The 26,200-nt window shown below is 37.7% G+C and overlaps 2 protein-coding genes across 2 annotated transcripts; one reads left to right on the plus strand and one right to left on the minus strand.

Annotated features, from left to right (window-relative positions):
- Positions 1-276: 276 nt before the first annotated feature.
- On the minus strand, positions 277-19,946 carry chmp7 (charged multivesicular body protein 7). Its single transcript, XM_079896182.1, has 12 exons — positions 19,884-19,946; positions 13,321-13,720; positions 10,748-11,023; positions 8,658-8,829; positions 7,644-7,829; positions 6,834-6,967; positions 4,940-4,988; positions 4,729-4,848; positions 3,494-3,592; positions 3,320-3,377; positions 2,295-2,525; positions 277-814 (listed from the first exon to the last, which is right to left on the minus strand). The coding sequence occupies exons 3-12, from the start codon at positions 11,017-11,019 to the stop codon at positions 786-788; spliced, it is 1,350 nt and encodes a 449-aa protein (XP_079752308.1). The 5' UTR covers positions 11,020-11,023; positions 13,321-13,720; positions 19,884-19,946; the 3' UTR covers positions 277-785.
- Positions 19,150-24,713, plus strand: LOC307173228 (uncharacterized protein). Its single transcript, XM_079896181.1, has 12 exons — positions 19,150-19,563; positions 20,701-20,848; positions 20,951-21,158; positions 21,429-21,726; positions 22,261-22,438; positions 22,555-22,631; positions 22,726-22,906; positions 23,001-23,249; positions 23,696-23,867; positions 23,968-24,113; positions 24,391-24,518; positions 24,637-24,713. The coding sequence occupies exons 1-12, from the start codon at positions 19,222-19,224 to the stop codon at positions 24,697-24,699; spliced, it is 2,190 nt and encodes a 729-aa protein (XP_079752307.1). The 5' UTR covers positions 19,150-19,221; the 3' UTR covers positions 24,700-24,713.
- Positions 24,714-26,200: the final 1,487 nt, after the last annotated feature.

Below are 26,200 nucleotides of genomic sequence, written 5' to 3' on the forward strand. Positions count from 1 at the left end.
TCGTTAAATAGGACTAATGTACACTACTGTTCAAAAGTGTAGTAACATTAAAAAAAAAAACTTATTTAGCAAGGATGATGTTACAAAAGATTTCTATTTCAAATAAATGCTTCTTTTTTAAACGTTCTATTAAAAAATAAAAATAAATTCTGAAAAAAGTGTATCATGGTTTCCATAAAATAAATTAAGCATAACTATTTTCAACATTGATAATACATATTCATTGAGCACCAAATCAGCATCTTAGAATAATTTCTGAAGGATCAGATTCACATTCGCCATCAAATAAATAATTTATTAGCTTAAATAGTAATATTCACAGTATTACTCTTACTGTATTTTTGATAAAAAATATAGTAAATATTACCAGCCCCAAACTTTTGAACAGTGGTGTAAATTATTGTCTTTAGTTTCTATAATTGTTCATAACTTTTTAAGGAGGCTATGTACTTACAAAAACAACAGGTATATCTTTACAAAATCTTAATAATTATGTAGACACATCTGAGTGAGCATCTCGCTTCCCAACAAATGCACAGGGAATATTGTTTATTTGGCATCATAATTTTTAGTTTTATTAGAATAATACATTGTACAGACTTTACAAACTCAAGAAGGCCACTCTTAAAACTGTCTTAAAAAAACAAAAATAAACATGCTATTACAAACATGAATAAGGGCTCTTCATAAGGACTTGGTAGGGCGTATTACAATGTAAGGACACACATGTTCTGTACTGTATCTGATGGCTTTCCTTCACACCCGTTGTGCTTGTGCTGAACCGCTCACTGCGCCGACTCCAGCCTCCTCTGAGCTGCGGAGCGGAGAGAAGAAACATTCAGAAGGACTCGCAATGAAGAGAGAAATTCACCTCACAGTTGCAAGGTTAGAATCACTGACTATTATGAGGAAAAGAGCAGTGATTGATCATTTATTTAATGAAAAAGAACAAAAACTAAACTGAAACTAGAAATATGCACTTCAATAAAAAACGAAAATGAAACTGAGTTACTCAATCAGTGGATGGATGGTAATGAAATGAATCAATGATGGATGGTTTGATTGATAATCTCGCGACAATCTCAATCAGCATCATCATAATAAACCACATGTGTCATGGTGGTGCTTCTGTGTCTGTGAAACATTTGAATATTTATTAACATTTTAATATGTTATATTAAGGTTTGTTCAAATCGCTAACGCCAAGATAATGTTGTCACGAAATTGGAATTTCTAAATTTCATACAATACCTTGAACAATAACAATATTAAGGTACATTTTTAATTCAATGGGGGAAAATTGCCACAACATTAAGAGCGTAACGTTTGAACAGTATCTAAGTTAATGTACTTTTGTCCATAATCAAAGCATTTTCTTATCAACTGACATTTTATTGTCTGACCTGATAGCTATGAGGCTGATTCAATAATAATGATGTTTTTAATCTCTATTTTACATATTATTAACATTTATTTTTACATATATATATATATATATATTTTTTTTTTTTTTTTTTTTTTACACACACATACATATATATATATATATATATATATATATATATATATATATATATATATATATATATATATATATATATGTATGTGTGTGTAAAAAAAAAATATATATATATATATACACATACATACATACATTATATATATATATATATATATATATACACATGTATGTATATATGTATGCATGTATGTATGCATGTATGTATGCATGTATGTATATATATATGTATATATATATATATATATATATATATATATATATATATATATATATAAAAATTATATATATGTTATTTCTGAGAGACAAATGTCTTTCTGAGAGACAAATGTCTCTCAGAATCAGCATTAGCAAAATACAATAATTATGTCTAAACATCTTCACTTGCGGGAGTTAAAACCTTAAGCTTTTATTTTGGCAGAAAACTACAGCGAAGCCATTTAAGTTTCTGTCACAACAGATGCACAAACGTTTCTCATAACAAATCTAGTGAAAAGCTGTAATCTAAAAAAAATGACTCCAAGTATGAGCAATAGTGATGCTTGCCTCAAGCCGGGGACACACTTAAGGACTGTAAGGCCGATTATGAATGTAATTTGATACTTACGACTGATCATGTTCACAGTTGGCGTTTAAAATCTGCTGCAGTCGTTGGAAACAGTCTGTAAGTGTGTTTAGTCAGACTTAGAATGTTTCAGCTAGTCGTTAAGTGTGTCCCCGGCATTAGAAACATTTAGAAAATAACAACAGCGCTAAAAGAAGAGCATAAAGGAACCTGTGTCAGAGACTGTGAGTCGACTCAGTTCTCTGTCCAGCTCCTCATCTGTGATGCCCAGGCTGGAATCAGGCACGCAGGGCAGAGACCGGAACAAATCCGCATCTGGGAGACCCGTTTTCCTGGGAGGAGAGAGAGGGTGCGTGGGCACCACTGGGAGCACGTCCTTGTCCAGGATAGTGTTCTCCAATAATGACTTCAGCTCCTCCTCCAACTCCTCTGAATCCTCACCTAGGAGAACATGAGGAATTAATGACTCTTTTTGCCAACTTTATGGTAAAGACACTCAGTCCAGTCGGTATCGTCACTGATGAATGAATAGTAGAAGCCCGTATGGGAGAAATGCCAATCATAGCAAAACCCACACTAAAACACTAGGGTCGGGTTTCATTTGAATTTTAACGATTCCGATTCTTATCGATTCCAATAAGGTAAAAACAAAAAAAACATCCTTAGATATCATTCACATTTAGTCTTATTGCAAAACATTTAATTGTAGCTGAATATCATGAACAAAAAACAACAGGCTAAATAACACTTGCGCAAGAAACTAGCCTAATTAATATAAAATTAGCCTAACTAATATAACATTACAAATATAATTACAAAAGTAATTCATTCAAGAACGAGTCTTCTGTCGTTTGATTAGTGTTATTATAGAGACAGCAGGAGGAATGTTAGGCTGCTGTCACTTTAAGAGTTGCACAGAAATCAGCGCGCACTTGAATGGTTTAATATCACATTTTGTGTACGCATGTTTTGGATGTGTGTGCAGCACATAAATCAGCACGCGAGTCGTCTCGCGCTTGGATTTCATATCGAAATGCTCACAAAGGAATCGATAAGGGGAATCGAAATGTTTCTTTTATAACAAGTATCCGATTCCTGACCTCAAGTATTTGATTCCAGAATTGGAATCGATTTTCGATTCCCAACCCTTCTCCACACGCATGAAACATCTGGCCCGTTTTAGTTTTAAATGTATGCGTTAGCACAGTGAAATACATAAAGTGAAGCTTGAATACCAGAATCCAGCACCCCTCCGGCAAGAGTCTGGTTGACTTCATCCTGAGTGTCGCATAACTGTGCAAAAAGCATAAATGCAAAATAAAGACCTTCATTCAAGATATGTATAACTATATTCAAACTACCATGTCATAAACCATGCATGGCTACAATGCAGATTTGTCATACATCACCTCTTGTATCTGGTCCACCAGGTTCTCTGCTCGCTCCACACTCACACCCTTCAGAGAGATCCTCAGAGCCGCCACACCCGCCTGGTATGCCTGCATCACCTGCGCACACACACACGAACACTTCGTCATCACAAGCATAATCAACATGCTCATGACGTGTGTGGTGTGCATCAACAACAAAACTATTTATATATTCTTTAAAGAAAATACATGCTGGGTGGTTGTGAACAAGTTGAATTTATCCACAAATGTATCTACAAAAAGTGTGAATGGATTTTTTCTGGAAATGTATTTTTTCTGTGGAGCAAAATCAAAAGTAGATATTTTGAAGAAAGTACACGCAGCTCTTTTCCATACAATGATGGTTTATAGCGACCGTGCCGCCTGTCTCGCCCCAAAAAGGACATAAAAACATCAATATGACATGTGAGCTTTATTTCAAGGGGAAGATTTTGAAAGAAGGATAACTAAAATTTTAGTAAAATTAGTTTCTAACACAAAGATTGGTGTGACAACTTTTATGGGGTTTTTGTTGTCCACTTGACAGTCACAGTCATTGTATAGAAAAGAAGAACATTCTTTAAAGTTTCTGCTTTTGTGGCAAACAGAGTTTGAGTGAATAATGACTTTTTAAGCCATTTAAAGTAGATTACCATATTTTCCAGAAAGTACCTGACTCAAAATTGCATTATTGAGAAAAAGAAAAAAAGTTGCATCAGTGTACAAATCATATTATATTATTACATAAAAATATTGAAGTGCCCCAATTATGCTATTTTAAAGGTTCCTCCAAAACAAGAGTCTCCTACAACAGGTTTACATGCATCCAAGGTCAAAAACACCTTAGTTTTCTCATAATATCCACTGCACATCACCTAATTTCTCAAAGAGTCTGAAAACGGTTCATTCGAAGACTCTCTAAACCCGTCCTTTCTGAGAGCCTGCTCTGCTTTGATTGCTTTGACTCTGAGTCTTTTGGTCTACCGCTTACAGCGCTTGTCGGAAACCAAACGGCTATTAGCATATCTGAATTTCGCTTTGGAATATAAGTAGCAGCACGTTTCAGAAGATTAAAAAACGCAACGCAACTAGAAAAATATGGCATTCACAAAAAAGTACAATACAGAGCTGGCTGGTAGGAGTGTGTGTGACGTTCCCTGCTGTTGGCCAACAGCATGTGCTGTCGCTCACACCAGACTGTGTCATCTGTGTGTGTGTGTGTGTGTGTGTCTCACCAGGCGGTCGGTTTGAGAGTTTGCTATTCTGTCCAGGATCCCCTTCACTGTCTCGAGCTGAGCAAACAGACGATCCGCTTTCTTCTCCACACGCTTGCTACCACGTAAACACCTCAGGGCCTGTGGCAGGACAAAGTGGGAATTCATTAAAACACTTTTCTTGCCTATTAAGCGTTAAACACAAGAAGGGTAAAACAAAGTGTGCTTATACCTGTGATTTCTTCCCCTCTTTAAGCAGTGATTTTGCCTGCTGCTTACACCTGCGAGTTAGACAACACATTCAGCAGTTTAGCTGCAGGGCCACTGTAATTACCCATCATGCCACAGAAACGGCACCGGACCGAAATAACAGCTGCGTCCGAAAGCTTAGGCATCTAACTTTTTGCCTATCAGGTAATGACTTTGCAGGCAGTGTTTGCTCACGAAACACAGACTTCTGAGGCCGCATAATGATTTAAAGGGATAGTTCCCCCAAAACTGAAAATGATGCCATAAGTTACTCTCCCTCAAGCCATCCTAGGTGTATATGACTTTCTTCTTTCAGCCAAACACAATCAGAGTTATATTAAAAAATATCCTGGCTCTTCCAAGCTTTATAATGGAATGGTGCCACAGATTTTGAAGCCCAAAAAAGTGTATTTTTCATCCATCATAAAAGTAATCTATGCGGCTCCAGGGGGTTCATAAAGGCCTTCTGAAGTGAAGCCAAGCGATTTTGTAAGAAAAATATCCATGTTAAAAACTTTATGACTTATGAACTTTATGTAGGACGCAGCTCCTCCTCTCTTATATTGAAATCGTCCAACATTTCACTGTTTCGTTAAAGCTGCTGTCGGCAAGATTTTTTTTATCATATTCACTGAAACCGACACTATGCTCCGACAGAATGACACTCGTCATGCGTCGGGTCAGAGGTCACTCTTCATGCATCGGGTCAGAGGTCACTTTTCATGCGTCGGGTCAGAGGTCACTCTTCCGCCAGAACTCGACTCGCGTACGGCCGTTACCAGAAGCCAGTGATAATAGTTTATTAGAGGCCTTTCAGACGCTTCAGAAGGCCTTTATTAACACCATGCCGTATGGATTACTTTAGTGATGGATGGATGTGCTATTTTTGGTTTCAAAAACTCGGCACTATTCAATGCCATTATAAAGCTTGGAAGAGCCAGGATATTTTCAATTGTGTTCAGCTGAATGTCATATACATCTAGGATGGCTTGAGGGTGAGTAAATCATGTGATAATTTTCATTTTTGGGTGAACTATCCCTTTAATGATCTACAAGAAAACAGAGAGAGCTTTAGTGATAACTAAGTGAATATTTAATTACTACAATACCAGTTTCTAGCTAGAAACGACATCAAAAGTGGCCTTATGTCTGCTACAGACAGAGCGATTTCAGCAATCCTATAAGATCATTACAAATCACACTGTACGACATGGATCTAATAAACTCTAAATAACACATATTGAATCGTAAGCTACGACGCAAGTTAGTATAGAAGAATAAAACATCAGCATGAGCCAGTGGTGAACAAATTGAGCAAGATGAGTCACACTTTGGCAACTGTGGTTTTTATGTGCGCTGAAAACCAAAGAGGAGGAAGCGAAAGAGGAGAATATGGATGTGGCGAGGGAACAGAGGCCAACTTTCCATGCCAATTTTGCAAATGGAGCTTGAGATAGTTTTAAGTTTTAGTGCCATATCGCATTGATCAATACGCCATTTCATGTTTCATTTTTATTGGCTCTCTTTGAACCTCTCTCACTGTAAGACATAGGCCCACCGTTTATGAGGCACGGCCACAGTAATCGCCACGATTCGTCATCTTTCGTCTAGGACAGATCAAATTCCTACAATGACCATCAACCTCAACTTTCAGACGCCATGTTTTTTTGGCTCAACTGTCACAGAATCAAACGCACAGGATCATACGTGGTGAAGGATACGTCTGTGCTGTGCAAATCAATCAAATGAAGGAAGGCATCTCAGACAGTAGACAGGCTGTGACACGATCACAGGATTCATAGGATCCCTTCCTACCTCAGCGTTCTTTAGCTTTCGGACGCAGCCAATGTCAGTACAGTTTGTGTGAACTGGCTCACTTTTCTGCCTCCAGTCCCAGCACCTCCACCCTCTCCTCCAGAAGCTTCTCGCTGCGCTGGAGCTGATAGATGCCCAGGTCCACCTCGCTGACAGGACACACACGGCCCTGTCCAGCCTGACTGAATTTCACCAGCTATACAGAGACAAGATCAAAAGTTCAATCAGAACTGAGCAAACTGAACCCAAACATGTGCTAAAAGATACTAATCCAATAGTCAGAGCCCTGCAGCGACACAGATTTGAGAGAAATGTTGGAACATTATTCTATGTCTATGTTTAGAGTTCAAAACTTTAGGGAGGGTAAGATTCTCACCAAGACTGCATGTATTTAATCAAAACAGTAATATTGTGGCAAACTATTGCCATAACCGTTTTCTATTTGAATACATTTTGATCAAAGCTGAATTTTCAGCATGATTACTCTAGTCTTCAGTGTCACATGATCCTTCAGAAATCATTCTAATATGATGATTTGCTGCTCAAGAAATGTATTTCTTATTATCAATGTTGAAAAAATGTTTTTGGTGGAAACCATAATGCATTATTTTTCCAGGATTCTAAAGAACATTGTAATTGTTTTTACTGTAACTTCTGATTAATTTAATGTGTTTTTGCTGAATAAAAGTATTAAAAAAAAAATTAAAAAGAAAAGAAAATCTTACTGAGCTCAAACATTTGAACGGCAATGTATTAAGGACTTAAAAAATGTTTAACAAGCATTAGTATCTACAGAATGTTCAAAATACATCCACTTTCTATCCTAAAGTCTTTGTGAGCACATCAGGGTTCGCTCTTGTACACAAACCCACCTTCTCTCCTTCATGGAGTGAGACGGTGACATGTTTTTCTCTCTGGAGCTGTAGCAGAGCCATGCAGAGCGTGCTTTCATCGGGACAGATGTGAGAGGAGAGCGCACGCAGCTCTGGGAAAGACAGCAGAGAGCGCACTGCTAAAGGAGAACCTCGATATGCCGCCAAAAGCGCCGCAGCCTTTTCCTGCAAGAGAAAAAACCTTGCCCGATAAATACCTGCATGACATATCAATAACACACAGTGGGGGCTTTTTTTATTTATTTATTGCAAATCCTTTTTTTTGCAGGAGTGCACTCTTTTTTTTTTCTTTTTTTTTTGATCATTGCAAATTAGATCATCATAAAAATTAAGAGTTTAAAATAGGGGAGATGTGAATTTTCAGAATGTCTTAGTATTCATTATGTTCCCCAATATGGACAGCAGCACTTGAGCTGCATATTGAAAGTATACGTACATGTTCAGTCAAAAGGACACTGCAAATTACTCTACAGTAGTTATGTTTGCATCCAAAGTTGCAAATTTAACTTATGTGCAAAATTGGAATATTGGATCAAACATTTGTGAATAAAACAGCGTTTCCATTTTAATTTCCAGCATCATTACTCCAGTCTTCAGTGTCACATGATCCCTCAGAAATCATTCTAACATGATGATTTGATGATCAAGAAACAGTTATTATTATTATGTTAAAAACAGTTTTGCTGCTTCATATTTTTATGTAAAACATGATTTTGATAAAGTTCAAAAGATTTATTTGAAATTGAAATTGTTTGTAACAATGTAAAAAACATTACTGTCACTTTTGATGAATTTAATGTCCTTGCTAAAAAAAGTGTTGATTTTTTTAAAAAAATAAAAATAAAAATGATTACTGACCCCAAACTTTTTTTGAACTGTAGGCGTATAAATGCAAATGGGTATTAATGGCTAAAGACTTTATTCTGTTAGGTAACACTATTTAACTTGAACATTTGAATATTTGATTCACATTTTGACTGAAGACACACTTACTTTAACCAGTTCTATCACAACGAACATCTCCTCCAGCGGGACCCTCCCGCTGCCCAGCAGAGCCGACAGAGTCCACTTCAGGGGCCGGACTAACAGCAGTCCCACACCCCACGACAGCCAGCCCGAGTCTACGTTTGCAGCGAAGTCGGATTCTTTCTGCACCTTCCCACTCCTAGAAGGACAAAACAAACCCGAACAACATGCCATAAATACATGTAATGATTAAACATCATGATCTATGAGACACTGGCTGCGTCCGAACGCTTAAAAACGCTGCCTTCAGAGGACGCATTCATCCCAAGATAGAAGAATAGTGAGCCTACGTTCTGACGTACAAACCAGAAGCGCTGCGCTGTTACACTACGTGAACTCACTCAGAGGCCCACACAGAAGAAAATGAATAGTTTAATAAAGTTGTTATTTTTGTTGTTTTTTTGCGCATAAAAAGTATTCTCATCGCTTGATAAACTTAAGGTTGAGCCACTGTAGTCACTTAGACTATTTTAAACATTGTCTTTACTAACTTTCTGAGCCGGCAAGTTTCAATTACAGAGAAGCCTGTGGAGGAGTGAGACAGCTCTCAGATTTCATCAAAAATATCTTAACTTGTGTTCTGAAGATGAACTAAAGTCTTACGGGATTTGAACAACATGAGGGAGAGTAATTACTGACAGAATTTTCATTTTTGGGTGAACTAACCCCTTAAAGGATTATTTCACTTTCAATTTCAATTTCCTGATAATTTACTCACCCCGATGTCATCCAAGATATCCATGTCTTTCTTTCTTCAGTCGAAAAGAAATTAAGGTTTTTGAGGAAAACATTCCAGGATTTTTCTACACAGAATGGACTTCAATGGCAACCAACTATACCAATGTTCAAAGAAGGTTCAAATGTCCGTCTCAATGCAGCTTCAAAGTCTCGACACGATCCCAGTCGAGAAATAAGAGTCTTATCTTGCGAAACAATCGGTCATTTTCTAAAAAAAAAAAAATATATATATATATATATATATACTTTTTAACCACAAATGCTCGTCGTGAACCATCTCTGAGATGTGCGACGCATTGCGTCATCACGTTGGAAAGGTCACGCGTCACATCATCTATCTAAGTTATTTGTCTGTGTACTCCGGTTCAAAAAGGTAGGGAAGGGTGAAAAATCTAATTTTCTCCTCCAACTTCAAAATCGTCCGACATCTTTGTTTTAATTTATTATTATTATACTTTTTTATTTTTTCGTGACCTTTCCAATGTGATGACGTAATACGTGGCGCATCTCAGAGATGGTACAAGATGGGCATTTGTGGTTAAAAAGTATAAATATATTTTGTAAATGATCCTTATTTCTCGACTGGGATCGTGTCGAGACTTTGAAGCTGCATTGAGATGGACATTTGAACCTTCTTTGAACATTGGTATAGTTGGTGGCCAATCTGGCCATTGAAGTCCATTCTGTGTAGAAAAATCCTGGAATGTTTTCCTCAAAAACCTTAATTTCTTTTCGACTGAAGAAAGAAAGACATGGATATCTTGGATGACATCGGGGTGAGTAATTAATCAGCAAAAAAAATTTTGAAAGTGAAATAACCCTTTAAAGCACGTCTGAATTCAACGTTAGCTTCACTTCCTGTCTCCTGAGATCCCTTCATCTGATCCATCTCTGAAGGCAGCATAGATGCATCCTTCACTGCCTTTGATATCCCACAATCCTGTGCGTTCCATTCCATGACAAAACATTTTGAGCTAATACTTAAAGACAGCATCTAAGTTGCGTATTGTGTGTGAATTAGGGGTGTAACGGTACATGTATTCATCACGAACCGTCACGGTTTGGTGCATACAGTCAGGCGACGAATAAATGTCCACTTTTTATGTCGTTTCTAGCAAGAAATCACAGTAATTAAATGAATATTCACTTATTTATCCCCAAAGCTCTCTCTATTTTGCTGCAGATCATTAGACAGTGATGCTGCCTCAGTAGTCTGTCTGAACTCAGTTTCGTGAGGTGCCTTCGTGTGCCTGAGAGGACAGCGAGGCAGAAAGTCCACCGGCTTTCGAAACGCAGCCATTATACTCGAGGTGACTTACCGAATCATGCTCTGAATTACAGTACTCAAGCCCAGAGGAACGATGCCCTTCCTTCTGAAACTCTCGTTCAAGTCCTGCAGACTCACACACACCGACCCGCGTCTCCTGCAGAGCTCAATGATCAGAGGACTCCAGAAGTCTATCTTCCCATCCCAGTCTGTACAGTCGACATCTCGGTTCTCTTTAAAGGCGGAGAACAAGAACGCCATCCGCTCGTCATCCTCCCAGTCCGAAGGGAAGCACGCGCCCCTCTCCTGCGCTGACACCGACATCGTGCTGCCAATGAAAGAGCTCCAATGATTAATGACCACCATGTGAAAGAGAAGTACACTTTTAAAAACAGTAGAAGAATATACTTCAGTGTGAGATAAATGTGACGTTTTCAGGCACTTAAAGGAGAATTCCGGTCAATTTTAACATTGAGCTCATTTTTTTGTAAATTTGGAGTGCTGTCAGTACAGAGAACAACGACAAAAATCTGTGTTGCCTACATCGTGTTATCCTCTTTTTAAAATTTGCACCCTGTTGACTTCAATGGGGCAAGTTTTAAACCTGCTTTTAGGCTCTTAACATCCTTGATGTGTCATTACAAGTGCCCAGCCATGTGAGTGATTCCTTCAGAGTGAACACTGTGAATCTGACTGCAGTAGATGTGAAAGATATGAATAAAAATGATGTTTATTCAGCCAGCGCACATACCTGTGTTTACATCCTGTTTTCGGCTGAAGTCCACAGTAGTCGATTGTCAAGTTCACACGCGTGATCGTACGTACTAAACCTATGTGCGTGAACTAGACAATCGACTACTGTGGGCTGAAATAACATCATTTTTATTCATATCTTTCACATCTACTGCAGTCAGGTTCACAGTGTTCACTCTGAAGGAATCACTCACATGGCTGGGCACTTGTAATGACACATCAAGGATGTTAAGAGGCTAAAAGCAGGTTTAAAACTTGCCCCATTGAAGTCAACAGGGTGCAAATTTTAAAAAGAGGATAACACGGTGTAGGCAACACCGATTTTTGTCGTTGTTCTCTGTATTGACAGCACTCCAAATTTACAAAAAAATGAGCTCAATGTTAAAATTGACCGGAGTTCTCCTTTAACTGCATGTTATTTACAACTGAAGGAAAATGTATTAGCTTAAATTTATACTAAATGCGATTAGTCGAATTTATGAGTGTTTTTTTAACCCATCAAGTAGGACTTAAAGGGATAGATCACCCAAAAAGTATTCCTGTCCCTCCACTGACGCAACTGACAGTTTGATGCTTCAAAAAGTTGATAAAGAGATCGTAAAACTAATCCATACGAATTGAGCGATTTAGTCCAAATTTTCTGAAAAGACTTTATATGATGAACAGATTGAAATCAGGCTTTTATTTTTACATTTTTCTTATATTTATATGGCTTATATTATATTTTATTCTTATATACATCTTTTATTTTATTTTTTACAATCTCTTTATGAACTTTTTGAAGTGTTTGAAGTGGTAGTTGCGTAGCTGTCAATGGAGGGACAGAAAGCTCTCAGATTTCATCAAAAATATCTTCATTTGTGTTTCGAAGATGAACGAAAGTCTTACAGGTTTGGAACGACATGAGGGCGAGTAATTAATGACAGAAATAAATGTACTGACAATAATTTATGGTAAATTAAAATACACTAATTTCTATTGATGCTTGTGTGTAAATATATTTGGAATTGCACATTTGAAATTATGAAATCTACACTACATGAAATTATGAAATTATAACTACAGTTAAAATTATAATGAAGTACTTTACAAGTGCTTTAGTATGTTAGTCAACCAATTAAAATAGGTGTACCTCTTTAAAATAAAACCTTTAATTTGACAGTTACAAAGTGCACTTTTTCCATGTTTTAAGAAGAAACATAGTCAAGAATGTTTACACTTAAGTGGCCTTTTATTCTAAAATATTGGCAAGTATTTTTTTTATAATACAAAATACTTTTTCAATATTTATTCAATACAATTAAGCATGCTGTTTTGTCACAAGGGTAACATGCTTCAAAGAAGTGCATGATGGGTAGCTTTTATTGTCTTTTTAATATAACGATGTTTGATTAATTGCATAATGTATAGGTATATCAGCAAACTGGTCACACTTTTTGTTTCTAATGGTTCTGCGGTGTTAACAGTACAAATATTACATTTCTCCCAGATGACAAACATGCAAATTAGCACGCATATTCGACTTCTAATTAAAATTTAAAGCACAAGAATAGTTTTGGATTAAGAATAGCATTTTAGACATTGCTGTCAACCACCTTGTAGCAGTTTAGCTCGTAAATATGCTTGTATTTTCAGGTGCTCAGCACATTTTCACATATTGATATCAAGGTCAGGTTAGCTGGCAAAGTGAACAGATCGTAAGATGCAAACCGAAATAACTGACAACGTTTCATCCGTCAGATATAACGTCGTGTGTCAAAATCTAGTGAGCTGCTATAACGCCTCATACTGCTGTCTAGTTAAGATCACTAGGTTTCGAGACACTGATTCTCCAATCTTAGATGTGGTTTAAGATTCAAGGCAAGCTCAGACCTCAAGTTCAAGAAGCTGGATCAAGTTCTCAGCTAATCTCCTCAGTGTTTGTCGTGACATCCATCGGCGGGGATCCACATACTGCTTAAATAACCGGCGGGGGAGAGAGTTTCACTAAAGAAGATGATGATGATGATGATGACAGCAACAACACCTCACCCGGAAGACAACAACACTGCTCTTCTCCCTCTGCTCGTCACCATCAGGCCACCGACGGAACTCGACTGCCCCCTCGCGGTCGAAACACACGGACAGAAAACATGCGTCAGAAGAGGGGTTAAACTAAAGGGTTTGTTCAACCAAACATTTAAATTATAATTTACTCTCCCTCAAGCCATCCTAGGTGTACACCTGTGATTTCTTCCCCTCTTTAAGCAGTGATTTTGCCTGCTGCTTACACCTGCGAGTTAGACAACACATTCAGCAGTTTAGCTGCAGGGCCACTGTAATTACCCATCATGCCACAGAAACGGCACCGGACCGAAATAACAGCTGCGTCCGAAAGCTTAGGCATCTAACTTTTTGCCTATCAGGTAATGACTTTGCAGGCAGTGTTTGCTCTAGAAACACAGACTTCTGAGGCCGCATAATGATTTAAAGGGATAGTTCCCCAAAAAATTAAAATTATGCCATAAGTTACTCTCCCTCAAGCCATCCTAGGCCTATGACTTTCTTCTTTCAGCCAAACACAATCAGAGTTATATTAAAAAATAAAAACTTTATGACCCGATGTATGACGTATAGCTCCTCTTCTCTTATATTGAAATCGTCCAACATTTCACTTTAAAAATTCTAATTATAGACTTCTACTTCATGACCGGGTTTGGGGGGACGAGTCTGAGGGAAGAACAGGAGACAATGGTAAGGAGAATGCAGAAGACAAAAGGTATAGGTAAAATAAAAAGTGAATCCCCAGAAACAGTCCCACAGACCCAGCCCCAAACCCCCCATATCTGCAATAATAATTAATAAAGGCTGGTTTCTAAAGTACCTCTTCCTGCCTTTATGTATTAATGCTCATTGAATTTCATTTCAAAAATGAAAATGATGCCATAAGTTACTCTCCCTCAAGCCATCCTAGGTGTATATGACTTTCTTCTTTCATCCAAACACAATCGGAGGAATTCAAAAATATATCCTGGCTCTTCCCAGCTAGCCTACCACAGATTTTGAAGCCCCAAAAAAGCATCCATCCATCCATCCATCCATCCATCCATCCATCCATCCATCCATCCATCCATCCATCCATCCATCCATCATATAAAAGTAATCCATGCGACTCCAGGGGGTTAATAAAGGCCTTCTGAAGCGAAGCCATGGGTTTTTGCAGCTCTGCTACATCGTTGGTCTGATTAGCTCCGATTCCAATAACCCAGCCCGAGATAATAAAGGCTGAATAAACAATTACCATATATGCTTTGCAATGTTACTCCACATCGTTCAGCAGTTTCATATAAAGGTGACCCCGACAAAAAGTACATTTAGCTTTATTTACTGCATTTGGACCACAATTCTCTGAGAATTGCAGTAAACGACAGTGATGAAAATGTAATGCTACATTGCAAAAGTTTAAATATTGGTTGTATATCCTTCTGAGACCCAGCAACTGAGTTGTTTCCTCGATAGAGGACATTACAGTGTATTTTAGCAAATCTCTTTGAGATATAAGCCACAGTTTTAAGTCTGGATGTCCTAGAGCACATCGGGCTTAAACTGCTTATCAGGCATTTTAAAGAGACATAAGGGAACAAAATATATCAATATTTCTATGAAATATCATGAAAATGTTGCCAAGTTATTACTCTCATTATTATAGATACTTATTTTTTCATTATGTTGCCCAAAGAACACATTAATATGCAAATTAGAGACAATGAATACATTGTATATAATCAGAAAACCCATTTTATGGCCATATTTACACACAAGTAAAGTAAAATAGTAGCTATATTAAATCATTCTCTAATATCTTTTATAGTATATTGAGAATCTTTGTACAAATATTTGTATAGTTTGGTTCAGGTGGAAGTTTTCTGGAGCTGTCGGAGCCCTGGAAACTCTGATTTACACTAAACGCCTGTTAAAGTTCCCTATAGGCTAGTAGCCAGTCAGTAATTTTATCCCTTAAAACTCACCTTTGATCACAAAATTACATATTTAAACGTTTTTTTTTTTTTTTCTTGAAAAATGTTAGCTTGAATGTAACTCTACACCCTTGCTTCATTTAGTATGTGGTTCTATGAATATGTAAATTAGCCCCGCTTCCACTCCCTCACTCACTCTGATTGGTTACAAGGTAGTTTGTGACGTCAGAAACACCAGTGATTTCAAAGTGTGTTTTTGAGACTGTCTTTGGTTGCAGTTTTAAGGAGAAAATACTCGTCAATGGTGTCAACTTATGAATTTACACATTGTTTTCCTTAAAGCACATTAAAAGACACCACATAGACATATAAACAACATTAAAAGCTGGATTTTTTTCATCTTTAAATGCAGGTACTATAATATGCATACAAAATGCAAAATTATATAAACATTTGATATAATACATCTTTTTCCAACATTATTCTCATATCTGTTTTACAAAGGTCAAGTTATAGAATAAAAAAAAATAGCCTGGAACCTAAAAATTGACATACTGAATATAAAAATGTAATAGAAAAAACATATAGAGTCTTGGTTTCATTTTCTTATTGGTCCTGGTGTCCTTCCTCTACATAACAAAATTTTCAGAATTGTTTTTCACAATTTGTGTCTTATACTCCAAACAATTTAATGATGTAAAAAATAAAATAACACTTTATTTGATGGATCTCAGAAGGATATGACAAAATGTTTTAAATAATACTTCTAACTCCAAGCGTGCTAAAATAAATACTATTCCTCATGCAGGTGACTTCAGTTTCTTTAATCATTCATTCCTGCGAGGTAGTCTTTTTGTGAGCTCTCTGAGACAGTGATTCAGCTTTCGGTGTTTTATCGGAGCCAGGCCTTCGGTTGCACAGCTGAGGAAACGGCAGAGCAGAAGAGTTCGGCGGCTTCACGGGGTCTCCAGGCTTCGGCAGAGCCCTCTGTCTGACCGGCACGATCTTTGGAAGAATTACATTCTGTCTTGAGCTGTTCTCTTTCTCGTTTTTCTTTAGTTCTACTTGACAAGAGACCTCCTCGAACCACTCATCAAACCAGTGGTCATCATCGCTGACATTGTCCAGCCATGGAGTCAGAGACCAGTCCTCGGCCAGCGGGTCCCACTCCGCTTTTTCAACTCCCTCCATATTCTTCTTCACCTTCTCTGTGGAATAAGCATTGATCTCTTGCAGATGTTGGCTCTGAGGCGTGATTTTTGGAAGATGGATGAAGGCTTTTTCATCATCCCTCAAAGAACAAGCATTCGTCTGAAGCTCTAACGTTACACTCGTCTGGAGTTTCTCATTATTGTTCTGGAGCACAGAAGTGTTCTTCTGAAGGAACTTGTGTGTTTGCTGGGGCAAGTGTTGGTTCTGGGACACACCAGCTAACGTTAGATGTGTTGGCAAGTTGGCTCTTGCATTTGTTCCCCTTTTGGAAAGCTCATTCTTACCGTCTTCTTTAACTCGGATAGTCCTGTTGTTGGCACAGGAATCATTGGACGACCAAAGACTCGCGGCGAAACCCCTGACCTCACCGGGACCGCAGGACGCAGCGGGACAGAAGAAATTGATTAGATGGGTCCTGTCTTTTCTGTCTTCGAAACTCTTTTTCTTCATTTTCGGCAGTTCGGTAGACGAGCAGGAGCAAGCGTAAACAATCTTTAAAAGTAAACATCGCGTCACGTTTACAACACTTTTAAACTTTTTTAAACGCACGTTATCAAAAGCGTAGCCGAACATGTGATGAATATCACTGACAGTCTTAAACTGAAAATCGAAATTAAATATATTAATAAAAAATAATAATAGGCTAATAGACCTAATAATAATAACTGGGGGGAATAAATTCTTAAAAGTAATCTTTTGAAAATGGTGATCTTGATGGTTGCAATGGTGCTTACATTTTAAATAGATTATTCTGCATTGTAGTGGAATGAAATAGCCTATTGCCATGGCTATTTTTAAACATGTAGACCTTGCATTTATACATAAAGAACTGAACTCCAAAAACGACCCCTAGTATCCCTAATAATAATTTACGCGATCGGGGACAGCAACGCAAAACTTGATTCTGCGCTCATTTGATGTAGCCTGATATTCAATGCGTTTTAAAATGTGGTAGATGTATGTAGGCTATAGCATATGATAATCGATAAAATTAGTGACTATGTTTTTAGACAGGTCTTGGTTAATGTTTGTTTTTTTTCCCCAGTTTTGTTCATGCCTTCAAGGTAAATAAAGCAACAGTTTTTTTTTTTTTTTCAAAGACAGAAGAAAAGTATGGTAGGCCTATTTGGGGTAAAAAGCGCGTCTGCTGTCCAATAAACATAATAAACATGATAATAAACAGCTGGCTGACATTTTCATTTGTTGACATGGTTAGATTAAGATGGTAAATATCATATTTAAGTTGAGTGTCCAATAATCACTATATTTATAATAAAACCATCATATTTAAAATATGATATTAATCATATGATATAATACAATATTTATTCGTTACTGCTGTAAAGCTATATTAAATTATTGTGGGATCTGCTTAAATGCTTTCATAATCTTTACTTTTTTTTAAATAATTTTGTTTCTGTATTTTTAATATGAACATATTTTAATGACGGAATATTTATTGGGGGAAAAAAGGAATTATTTTATTTATAAAAAATAAACTCAAAATAGTAAAAACTCTGCTAAAGTGATTTAGCAAGTCGGTGCTGAAATGTAAAAATGGCTTTGAGCGCTGTTGGGCGGAATCATAAACACCTCTGATTGGCCATTGTACTCACACGCTCATCGGATATGTCTGTGATTGGCTACAATGATCAGCGCTTCAAAAACAGGTTGAAAATATACATCCATGACGCTCTTCACTGAGCGCTTACACGGATAAAGACTGCTGTTTGTGCTTTCAAACGCTCCCACTCCCGTTTTTTAAAACACTTTCAAACACTTCCGTGTGCTCTCAAACGCTCCCGTGCCTTGATCATTGTAGCCAATCACAGATGAGCGCGTGAACTCAACAGAGCTCAAAGCATCACAATTTTAAAATATCAGTCAAGTCGGTACTTTTTGACAACTCTAATCTAATAATATATTTTATATATTCAGTAGATATATCTTTTTACAACCCTAATTAACAACCCTACTTTGCAAACCAGAAAAACTACAACTGTAGTGCTGATTTGTATCAAGCTGCATTGCGCAGCTATAGGGAATTGTAGTTTTTATAACATTAGTGTTTTTCTTAAAATTGGAGATTGTAAAAAGTTGAGTTGAGAGTACAGTGAGGAGTTTTGGGGAGTTGTAAACACATCTATTTAATCAGATTTTAAATGTCTAAAAATGGTTTAAAATTATTTTTAACCATACTTGACAGTGTCCCAAATTGTTGACTATTCACATGATAACTGAGGACAAGAGCTCTCTATAACAGTTGGTTCCATGTCTGTAGCCCCTTTTATTGCTTAATTATAAGCCTTCAAACATGCACCAAGGTGATGTTTCAAAGGTCAGTACTTCAAAACAGGAGCCATGTTGAATCTTAAAGGAGTCATAACCTGCAATTTTCACTTTTCCACGAGAATCAATGTATGTTATGATTGCCTAACGATTATACACTGGCCGGGAAGCCGATATTTAAAAGTGAAGCGTTTGTTTACCCCTGGGTTTGTAAAATAGCCCACGTGCACGCGCACTCAAATACGAGATTTTAATTTCTGCCCCGACTTGACGTCATGACGGGGCAGGATATACCATATATGGACACCGCAGACCTATGCTGCAGGAAGCCCGCCCTGCCCCTCATATTCATTCGAGAAAGATGCAGAAACGTAGTGCACACGTGAGTTGCTCTGTGGTTGACTGCCAGAAACAACATGTAAATGTGTTTTCTCTACCAAAAACGGACCAAACTATCAGGGACCAGTGGATGAAATTCATTTTTAATGACGCTGTCCCAACAACACGTTCAACTGGCTTATCGTTAGGTGTCTGCGCTAAACATTTTACACAGGAATCATTCACAAATTTGGGCCAATATCAGGCGAAGTTGGCCTCGAAGCTCCGTTTGGAAAAAGGTGCCATCCCAACAATCAGGGACTTGCCTGAAATTGAAACGGTAAGACTGTTTTTATTGCTCTACTGTGTGTAACAAATAGCAGCTAACTGCTAATGCGGCTATTGTATGTAACGTTAGCTTCGAGTCTATCTTTCCACTTTGTTTTACCCAGGGGGGCAGGGTTTTCTATTATTTTGAAGGTACCCCCGGGCGCCGCCATTGGCTAGCGGACCCCCGCCTGCTGTTAGCATCCCATTGACTCCCATTCATTTTGGCGTCACTTTGACAGCGAATAACTTCACATCTGAGGCGTTTAAAGACTCCATTTGTCCATTATTTATTTCTAAAGAAACACGAAAATGTATAAAAGGCTTCATTACCTTGTAGCTTCCGTTATGGCCCCGTAGAAGCAATTTTTGTAAAATTAGGCTAACGATTGCGTCATAACCACGCGACTCTCTGTCGCACAGTAGAGAGATTACCGTATGGACAGGAGTAGAAGCTCGCGGGCAATCGGGGGGACGTGGAGGCAAAATGACAAAATAATGAATCAGAATACTTAGCAAAAGTTTCTCCTGCTCCTAGCTCATGGACACCTCCTACTCACACTCTCCGTCTCTGCAAGTTTCTGAAGGGAATGATTCAGATTTCTCTTGGCACAGCTTCTAGAAGACAGACGGGTTGCTCACGTCACATCTACGTCGTCAAGCTCAGTTTGAGTCTGCGCAGTACGCTCGACCCCCAGGAGACTTCACTTTGTCTCCGTTGAATCCAATGGGGTCGCTGTGTCCATTTCTTTTACTGTCTATGTGTTTTACACTACAGTAGTGACGGTACAGGAGTCCATGCTCAGTGGCTAAAACTGTTTGCTAAATGCAATTATGAAAACAATACCACAAAACATTATTAGCCAAACTCATGCAAAACATGCAGTCTGAAAATAGCTTTCAGTTAGTGGGGCTTCTGTAAGAATGTATCTGGCAATGGTGTATTTTTTCTTTTTGAATTGGTTGTGATTACAATTTCACTAACAATAAGTACTGTCACATTTATTGAGCTATTGCAGTATTTTGTCTATGTCTTTGTACCGCTTGAAGTAGTGAAACACATTTTTTTTGCATATCACTCTTTTTTTTTTTTTTTTTTTGCTTTGAATTTTAATTGTATTTTTTTTTCTTTTCATTATGCCATTATTAGGCTAGCACATCTCATGCAGTGTCTGGTACCAGTACTGTCGTTGCATCAAACGTTAGAGATGTCGGCTGCCAGACAGAGCCCGTGATGCTAGCATCAACTGGAACGCAACTGTCATTTAAAACTTTGCAACCACACTTCCGAAGTGAAGGTATGTAGACTTAAAATGTTTGTTTGTGAAACTAGAAAATGACAAAGAATGTCATATTATTCATGGAAGAACATGTAATTGATCTTTTTCTCTGCATAAAAGGCACATCACCATCTACATTACATCTTGTCCATCCCTGGTCCTCAACATCAATAAAGCCACGAATAAAGAGGCCTCGTCTCATGGAGGAGGATGAAGATGAGGCCAGTACCGCAGAGGCTAGCTCCTCTTTTGTGGCACCAGAAGCAGATGACTCCACGTATAACCCAGAAGATTCAGTTAATGTGTTAACTGAATCAATGGACACATTGTAAGTTACTCTGATTTAAGAAAACTTCCCCAATTACTATTCAACATGTTTTTGTCCTATTTAACTTGCTGTTTTTAAATATATATCATGTTAGTCCTTATGTGAGTACTGATGTATTTGATTATCAACAAGGGACAGTTGTCTATATGCTAAGAACTGCTAAAATTTGGAATGTTTTGTATTCCCTTTTCAATTGACTTGGACCTATATATCTAAACCTGCATTTATACATTGTACTTGCATGTGACTGTTTTCACTCTGTCAATGTAGGGAAGACACCAGTCCCTTTCCTGAACAGTCATCGGCCATTCCCAAAATGAGAAAGCTGTTGGTCTTTGAAGAATGCCTCTTGGAGCTTTTTGAGAAGTGCCCAGTGTGTACGCAAGTTTGTGAGGTCCAGACAAGACTGAGAGGTACATTCATGGAAGTTTGCCAGAGATGTCCACATTGCCAGTACCAACGACGGTGGAAGAGTCAGTCTGTTATTGGAAACTCCACACCAGCGGGGAATTTACAGCTTTCTACAGCCATCTACGTGTCTGGTGCTTCTTTCTTCAATATACAGAGGGTATGTCCAAGGAGTTTGCCTAATATTGTTATTATAGCTTCAAAAACGATTAATTTTAGTAATGGATTCCTCTTCATTCAATGGCTGAGGTTGGGGGTTCACCCACTTGATGTTGCATGGTGCAGTGATTAATACCCCCTGAGTCCTCAACGCACACTATCCTTTATATATTTGGTTATTACCAGCAGCAACACACCTTATTTGGTTTCAATTGGTCTTTCTGAAGCTCTACAATAGTCTCCTCATGACCAAATCATTTCAGTTTACTGTTATATAGCAGCAACACTTCAAAAGTCTGTTGGATTGTCTGCCTGGTGGACTAAAGTTGAGTCAGCCCTGTTGAAAGGAAGTTTGTTTAAAGGGATACACCACCATTTCTGGATTTTTGTCTTTTCATGTAAAACCCAAATAGCAACACTGCTTGTTATAAGATTTAGACTCACCCCAATTTTCTTCTACTTATGCAATGTTAATAAAATCTATGTTGATCAACATCTAGACCCATTTAATTCGATTATTCTTTTTTCATGACAGGTCTTCAAGGCCATGCAGTTGCAGATGCACAGCTACAAACAGTTCCGAACACATTGCCGCAACTTCATAGAGCCCGCTGTGATTCACAAGTGGAAGAATGATCAGGCAGCCATCTTGCAACAGCTGAGTACAGACGGGAGTGCTATTCTTGGTGGCGATATGAGGGCTTATTCACCAGGCAATTGTTTTTATTTTTTTTAAATCTTAATACAGGAAAATAGTGTATTAATGCCCATTTTGTGCATTATTTTCATCAATAACATTAATTTTGATTTTCTACAATTATGTGTTCAGGACATGGTGCAAAGTTTGGAAGCTACACCATGATGGACTTGAACAAAAACACAGTCATCGACATCCAGCTAGTCCAGGTAACTGACTAAATCACAGCACTTCTGAGATGCCTTTGCCGTATTAGCCTTAATGTATTACATGTAATCCACTCATATACATATTTCATAATAGAGCAACGAGGTTGGTGGTAGCGTGAACATGGAAAAGGAAGGTTTGAAGAGGAGCCTTGCAGTCATCACAGAGTCTGGAATTAAGTTGGACTGCATCGTATCGGATCGGCACCCCCAGATCCAGAAATTCCTCACTGATGCCAAAATAACTCAGTACTATGATGTATGGCACTTTGAGAAAGGTATTTGACATTGACTTATTTCATTCATTATGGCAAATGTTGACCTAGGTTTAATTGCCCTGGCAATCATTTTATATTTTCAATGTTTTCGTAGGGATGGGCAAAAAATTGAAGGCCATTTCTAAAACAAAGGACTGTGAAAAGGTGAAAAAATGGTTGCCGATGATAAAGAACCAGATCTACTGGATTGCGGCTTCATCGACCTCTGGGCCAGAGAGGATCGCCAAGTGGTCGTCTGTGATAAACCACCTACAGGACATCCATAACCACGATGACCCCCTGTACCCAGTCTGTCGTCATGCTCCACGTGTGTCGACGGACAAGGAGAAATGGTTGAAAGCAGGTAATTTTATTCGTCACACACAAATCCGAATGGCTTACAAAATATTGTAATTTATGAATTAGATAAAAACAGTTACCTGGTTCAAATGCAATAGACTATCCTTAAATCTAAAAGAAAATTAAATTCATCATATTTCGTTCAATTAGAAGCCGGAATTATATTTAGAATATATATGTATTTTGTACGTGGTCCCCATTCTTAAAAGCTAAATATAGTTTCCGGTAGAGTCCCGTTTTTACAAACAACAATAATGAATTAAAAACGACATAATGTTGTTGTAAAATAAAAAAGGGTGAAGATTGAATTTTCAAAGCTATACATAGCTGTTATACTTTATTGGTTTCTAAGTATGAACACAGCTTGACCTATAACCATTGTTTTATCTTCACCAAGTAGGCCACTATCATAAAGTTACTGTACAATATTTTTTTTCATCAAACTATTAGGAACACCAGTCCATTATAAGTTGGAGAAGCTGTTTATGAGCAAGAGAGTCCTGAAAGACGTGTCAAAGCTAAGCCCCCATCACCAAACGTCATCGCTGGAGGCTTTTCACTCAGTGGTCATTCGATTTGTTCCAAAAAGTGTGCCATTTCCATTCTTGGGAATGCTATGCAGGTAAATAATAATGGGTCTCAATGTTTGTGAAAATGTTCAATATCGAGGCCCAACATCCGTAATACACAGTGACGACATTTGTGAATTTCTCTTTCCAAAGACTCTACCTGTCTGCGATGCACTATAACGAGAACGCTGACCGTCCACAAAGGCAGGCTGATGGGAAACCTTCATTCAAACTTTACTGGCCAAAAGGAAGAAAAGGGACATGTACAGTGAAGCCACTGAAAGAACACCCGACATTCAGTAAGTTAACTTCTAAATTATTTATTATTGCACACTGATCAAACAGAGAAAATATATATAAAAATAACAATATAAAATGCAGATGTACAATGACAATTATTTGGACTTGTAAAACACCATATAAACAGAATTTTCAAACCTATCTGACCTTAATCTGTGAACATAAGATTTACATATACATGTGAAGCTGTACTAAAAAAATAAAATAAATTAAGAGACAATTTATAAATGGGCTGTTTTGTTTATTAATCCAAAGAATGTCTGTTCTTGCCTTCAGACTATGTGGATGAGCTGATGCACCTGGTTTTTGATGTGGTGTTTCCTGACCCAGAACCTTTTGCCAGTCAGCTCAAGCAGATACCTGTGCCAGACCCACTCTGCTCTCAGTTTGAAGCACCAGCAAAGGAAGACGTTGTAGTCCGCTGTGTGTCACGATTCAATCGAGCGGGACCCTGAAGCCTGTATATCCTCCATCTGAATCGGGGAACTCATGGCGGATACGCAGCACCACACATGCTGGAATGACAACCCTGATCTTGTGTCCCAGATGTCCCCAGCACCAACTCACAAAGCACCTATACGATAAGTGCCTGGATTCACTGTAAATAGGATGTACAAAGTTAAAAAAAAAAAAATCTTTAAGTTTGCATGTTTTGAAAAAACTAATAAAGCAACTTTTTAATTTCAGTTGTTGGTTTCTTCAAATTATACTGATTGCAAGAACTTGTGTAAATAGTACTGTGTTCTATAAACTTCTATTTACATCCAATCCAATTGTAGATTACTAGTAAAGTTGCAATTAGTAGTGTAAATGCAATGATCAGACTGAACAAGCATCTTAGTTTTCCTATTGTTGTGTTGAATAAGGTTGGCAATGCCAATAATCTTTATTCATTTAGTGTTTACAGTTGCTGAATAAAACTTGCCTTTCTCTGCCTCCAATAGGCAGATGTCCATAGTCCTGCATATAAATGTTTCTTGCATTTTGAAGAGAACAGACGTTCAAACACACTGGGTCTAATCCAGGATGCTGAATCATGCACATGGGAGGCGTCTGTATCTGATTCATCCTTCTTAGAACCTGCGATATAAACAACAACAAAAAAATAAAATAATAATAATATTTACATATATGGACTAGGAAAGATGTGACTGCTGGTAGGTGATGTATGATGTCTACCTTTGGGGTCTCCCTGCAACAGACGTTTTCTCTTTCAGTGGGCATGGTGCTACAATTTCCACAAGTGCACCTATTCATCAAAAAGAAAAGTGTAACAAGTGTAGAAATAACTAGGTTACAATGCTTGTATGCAAACGAATGACCAGATGATTTTGATATATGTCAAATTACAAACACTGCTAGGAGTAGACAAGAGGGAGATTGTGACATTGACACTTTAATGCATAATGTCCACCTATCTAAAGGCTGTTTTAGAGTATATGCATGAGTCAGGATGGTATTTTAGCAAATGAGCCACTTCACTGGACATTAGTGAGTCATCTAATACACTGTGACTCACTGAAAAGTACATAAATATAGTTTAAAATCTGATACATTGTTATTATGAAGTTTGCCCTCAGTGATAAACAGACAAGAAAATGATACAGCTATATTTTCATAGAATTGTATATTATATAACTGACAACATATCATTGTATTGATTTTTTTATAGAATAGATAAGGATAGATAAATAAAACAAACAGTCAAGTAATAATAAACAAAGAAAAACATCACGTTACATGTCTGTAGAAGAAAAATATTGAATGTCTGTGAAACAAGGCAAAAACAACACATGATAGCACACGTTGATCTCAATAACCACTGTAAGCTGATAAAAAAAAGTAGACTACATCTCCGTTAATGTAATCTACATTAAATAAAAGGTAAACCTATGTGGGAAAAAATAGCAACAAATGTTATAGCTCGTTACTGATGTTAATGTATGTCTCAGTCAAAATGATTGTCTTTACCATTCAGAGACATCTTGATGTAGACGTCCTTCCAACAACTCTACATCTTCCCTTTCCAGCTCTGGTTCAGAGTCTGGCTCAAACATATGCGGTTGAATTCCGTAGGTCGCGGCCA

This window comes from Squalius cephalus (genome assembly GCF_949319135.1).
Source record: "Squalius cephalus genome assembly, chromosome: 16".
NCBI lineage: Eukaryota > Metazoa > Chordata > Actinopteri > Cypriniformes > Leuciscidae > Squalius > Squalius cephalus.